Source organism: Anneissia japonica, unplaced genomic scaffold (genome assembly GCF_011630105.1).
Source record: "Anneissia japonica isolate Jap-2015-1 unplaced genomic scaffold, ASM1163010v1 scaffold287929_len176311_cov113, whole genome shotgun sequence".
In the NCBI taxonomy this organism is placed as follows: domain Eukaryota; kingdom Metazoa; phylum Echinodermata; class Crinoidea; order Comatulida; family Comatulidae; genus Anneissia; species Anneissia japonica.
The window spans coordinates 35392-40121 of NW_022725659.1; the positions used below are offsets into that span (position 1 = coordinate 35392).

The window sequence follows — 4730 nt, forward strand, 5'->3', positions numbered from 1 at the left end:
TATATATATATATATAATATAAAACCTAGGTGATACAGTACATGCTGAAATGTTGTGAGCGATTTTAAAAATCTAATTTTAGTGATTAATATGGTCACTTTATAATATCTTTTTAGTGAACATCTCTGTTTGTATCAGCCGCACGCAATGAATAGATGTGGTACATTCCACTTACCTGTTATACTGAATATTGCTGCTTCTGCTGTAATGTACTAGCATATTGAATAATAAATACTCACATGTGTTACTTTTGTAGCGTAACAAGTCCTGGTCCAATATTTTGTAGATTCCTTTTACTGTAAAATTATTTTTTATGATATTTTAATTGAAAAAAATCAAAAAATGGCAGTAATAGTAAGACAACTAAATGAATGGTGCTACGATATAGTTCTTCCAGATCTATGCACACATCTGGATGGTAAATTGTCACAAATTTTTGGTCCTTACTCAAATTAGTATATGATGGCCATGGAGCAAACACCCAGAATACATTTTCAGCTCCCTGTGAGGACTTGGCAAGTACAGTTTGCCCTCAAATTCAAGTCCACCTGAAAATTCAGGTGGTCTCAGGATTCAGTCTCCACTTAGAGGTGTTATGTTTTTTATTTGAAAAGGCGGGCTTGAATTAGAGGGGTATGTACAATGGACATTTTACTGCGTTCTAAAGTGGAGAAAGACAACAGCGTTTTTGCCAGCACAAGGACAAAAGTGCAGTTTGGCGTAGTGGGAATGGATTTGTTTCCCAAGGTTCGGTTTTGATCCCCTGCTGCACTTTATCAGCATTGCTTCCCCCCACCCTGGAGTATAAATGGGTGATGGGGTTGCCTGCTACTAGGCCCAAAAATACCTAATAGAAAGATGCTATATAATAACTCATGGTACTATTAATATACTTACTTGATACTTGATTTTTGCCGTATCTTGCAAAAGTGCAGTTGGCCGTCATTGACTGGTAAAACTTACCAGTTGACTTCACTGCGGGTATTGATCTGCAGGGCTGGCAAAAAGTGCATGACTGCACGAACAGTGGTCAGAGGCCGTATGAATGTCCTGCAGGCATTTTGAGGGGTGGGAAAAAAATTTTAAAATAAGCTGTTGGGTTATTGTACAAATAACATTTGCTGCTGGAGGCATTTTATCGAGACAAATTTCATGGGCGGGGTCACAAATAATTTTTTTCTAGGCCTGGTAATCTGTTTGTTGTAATTGTAATTTGATAGAAGAGAAGAATATACATTGTCTAAAGTGCTTTAAAATACAAATGTGGTGCTACTCCTAAAAATAGCCTAAACAATTTTTTTTACGAAGAACATGGTCATGTTGTGTGTAAAGTATTTCATTGATGCAGTAAATCACGATTCAAGATTCTTTCAGCGTCTCATAAACAAAAAAAAACATTGAAACCAGTGAATATTAGCTATGTTCTATTTCTTTTCTTTAGGAACTCTTCTAGGACATCACCCATACACAGTGCATATCGCTGGGCCAAACAAGTGAGTAACAATTCTTTCTTTACGTAAATCTAAAAATGTTTTTAGCAGTCTATATAACCTATAGCTTGGCCTGTTAATTAAGATACCCAGTCTTAGCTTGTTATTTTAAAATGGTTGGAGAGCTATAAAAACCCTTAAAACACTGAAGGACAAGTTATATGAAAGACAATGTATAACATTCAATATTGGTTACCATGGGCCTTGTGATTACATATAAATCAAATGAAATTAAATCAAACAAGCCATTGATCAATATTGCACTGTTATAATTATATCAAAGTACATCTGGATCCCATCAGGATATATAATGTCTGGCGTCCTCTGTTAGGTTTGCATTAAAGTGCCTGATCCAGGTTTCATCTGGGCGATGCCATTTTAAAAGTGGGTGTTATGAAATGTGTGTTAGGTATTATATTGTGTGTGTAAGTGTCTAGGTAGTGTAATGTATCGGCATATTTTAATGTTTTATTTCAGTTATAAATATTGATCATTATGTCTATAATTATGTGTCTGTGTAGGCCCATTTGAGTATATTATTTAAGTCTTATTTATTGATTATTATGTCTGTAATTATGAGTCTGTGTAGGCCAAAGTTTTAGGGTATTATTTAATGTGTATTTGTGTCTCTGTTGCTCTATTTATTTAAGTTGTATACTGTAATATGTCACTTATATAATTTTTGGTTATTATTATTATTATTATTATTGTCTGAAATTATGTGTCTGTTGTGTGTATTGTAAATGTGTATTTATTTACGCACATAATACTAGACCTATCAATAATTATAAATGAAATGATAGAGTAATGCAAAAATAAGTTTAGATACTGTATGTTTAATTCATTTTAAATACACTAAATAACATTTATTTTATATTATTATATTGTTTATAATGTAAATCGTTGTATTTTATTTACATGTTTTACTTTTTAGTCTGTTGTACCCAGGCCGCAAGAGAGACCCGTCTACTTGACACACAGTCACATAATTACAGACATAATCAATAATTATATCTAAAATAAAATACTGAAATCAGGGCCTACACAGACATATACAACAGCCAAGTAAAAATAAACGGCAATACACGGCCTACAAAGACCGTTTCACCCGGCATTAACCATGCCTCACTACACACAGTATAATACCCAACACACACTTCATAACCCAATTTTTAGAATGCTATTGCCCAGATGAAACCCAGTGGCCAACTTGTATACTTGATCCGAGTTTTTGACATAACTGCTTCAGAGGTAGTCCTATGCCATATATTTAGATAATCAAACAGGCCATTGATCAACACTGTATCTTCATTACCTCCAAGTACACCAGGTTATATTACGTATGGCACTCTCTGTTGGGTTTAAAACAGTCATCTTAATAAACAGTGTGGCTTTGTGCCAAGATAGTCTACAATATATCTTTGTATGGTTTAGTGTATCAAGTATAAAGTTCATCTAATATTAATATAGAGCAGCACTCACACACACAGAAATGTGTGCATAACAAAACTAGACCGTGTTCACAAAATATTAATTGAATTTTGTCACAAATAAATTAGTGTGTTTTCGAATTTCAGGTCAAAGGTAAGATGGAGGCCAGCTCTTGGGTTGACATACTGGGCAAAGAGTTGTCGTGATGATGAGGAACTTCAAGAAAAGCATAGAAACTATGAGAAGAAACTGATGAAAGAGCTGAAAGAAGCTGGCAAGATATAGGTGAAGGGGGAAGTTGCTCAGGAAACATGCTATCCCACTCCCAGCAGGCAATATGTAGGGGGATGTTACTTCTTTTGGATTGTAGACCCTTTGTTATTCAGTAGTAGTAATAATAATTTAGTGGTGTCAGTAATTTTGTTTAGCTCAACCATGGAGAAATTTCATAATGATAATACCTCCACAAATAATTCCATTGAAAACATTTTTAATCTAATGAATTTTAAGAAAGATCTGGGGTAGATTTCTGTATTGGTGTTCATCTTAGCTTGGCTATAATCATGAAATATATAATTATAGATCATTAATTTCTGTGGTTTTGTCAGTGTAGTAATATGGAGGTTTCGGCCGCGAACGTATATGTTTAGTGTGACGGATACGTCATCATTTATGACATCATATGCCAGATGCTATCTTGAATTGCGCTGTGATTGCGAAAAACACAGAATGGCTACAAACTGTTACCGATAGCTGAACGTGTGCGTACACGTATTCGTTTGCGTGCGAAACCTCCCTAACATCTGGTTTAATACCTCCACCAAGGAGGTTATGTATCTCTACATGTCTCTGTTAGCAAAAGGGAAATATTGTAAAAGACAATGTCAGTGTGATAATGTTTACTATGATTGACCAGTTAACACTATTATGAGGCTCAGATTGCTCAAACTTTGTCTGTCCAGACTATGTATTCCCATATATAGTCATGCCTATAACATATGGTTGTTGTGTGATGTCATCATGGCCATATTTAGGCACATCACATGTTCTTTTCAAATAAAATTTGATAGCCTCAACAGGGCTTTAGACATTCTATACTTCATCAGACATGTTTGATAAAGTATTCTCTGTTGTGATGATGACCCATACTTTGAGAAAATCTGGTAATCATATTAATTATATTTACCATATAATAATATTTTTCTTAACGTTTATTATTTTTTTAATGGTGGTTGTAGAACATTACTTTATTTGTAGATTTAACAGGAATTTTAAAGTAATTGGTGTAAAGAAAGGCTTGCACTGTGTCAACGGTCTTTGACTAACATGATTCCATCGAGAATCTAATGCCGGGCACACACTGCGTCGTATTACGGTCCGTTGAATGGCGAACCTAACTCTTGTTCCTGTGAGAGCTAGACGAGAGGTAGACGTCTGCTGATTGTCGGTGGCAGTCTGAACGAATCGTCATAAAAACGATGTGTTGTGCTCTGCATAGAATTGCGTCGGCCGACGACCATCGAAAACACGTCGAGCCCCTGCTCAGATTGCCACTGACAATTTGCAGATGGCGATGCATTGTTGAGTGGATACGGATTCTTCGGCTGGTACTACTTTTGGCTGGAGCAGTGTTTGCCCGGCAGAACTCTCAGAAGCTATGTCTACGTATGAATGAAACTCATAAACACTGGTTGATAGTAAATTATTGATAACACATCCTGAGAGAGACATTTTAATGTACTGCAATTAGGTTTTATGTAATTTTAAATTTTTGAAGAATCTAACTTGTAAAAAAAGCTGTTTAGTTAA

At 35.2% G+C, this 4730-nt stretch overlaps 1 protein-coding gene across 1 annotated transcript in view; it reads left to right on the forward strand.

Annotated features, from left to right (window-relative positions):
- The window catches only part of LOC117112774 (probable alpha-ketoglutarate-dependent hypophosphite dioxygenase), an 8540-nt gene extending 4131 nt beyond the window's left edge, over positions 1 to 4409 (forward strand). Inside the window, exons 5-6 of the mRNA XM_033255941.1 lie at positions 1442 to 1493; positions 3068 to 4409. Of these exons, the coding sequence (XP_033111832.1) occupies positions 1442 to 1493; positions 3068 to 3206 (191 nt within the window). The 3' untranslated portion in view covers positions 3207 to 4409. The remainder of the gene's footprint in view (positions 1 to 1441; positions 1494 to 3067) is intronic.
- The last annotated feature ends 321 nt before the right edge of the window (positions 4410 to 4730 follow it).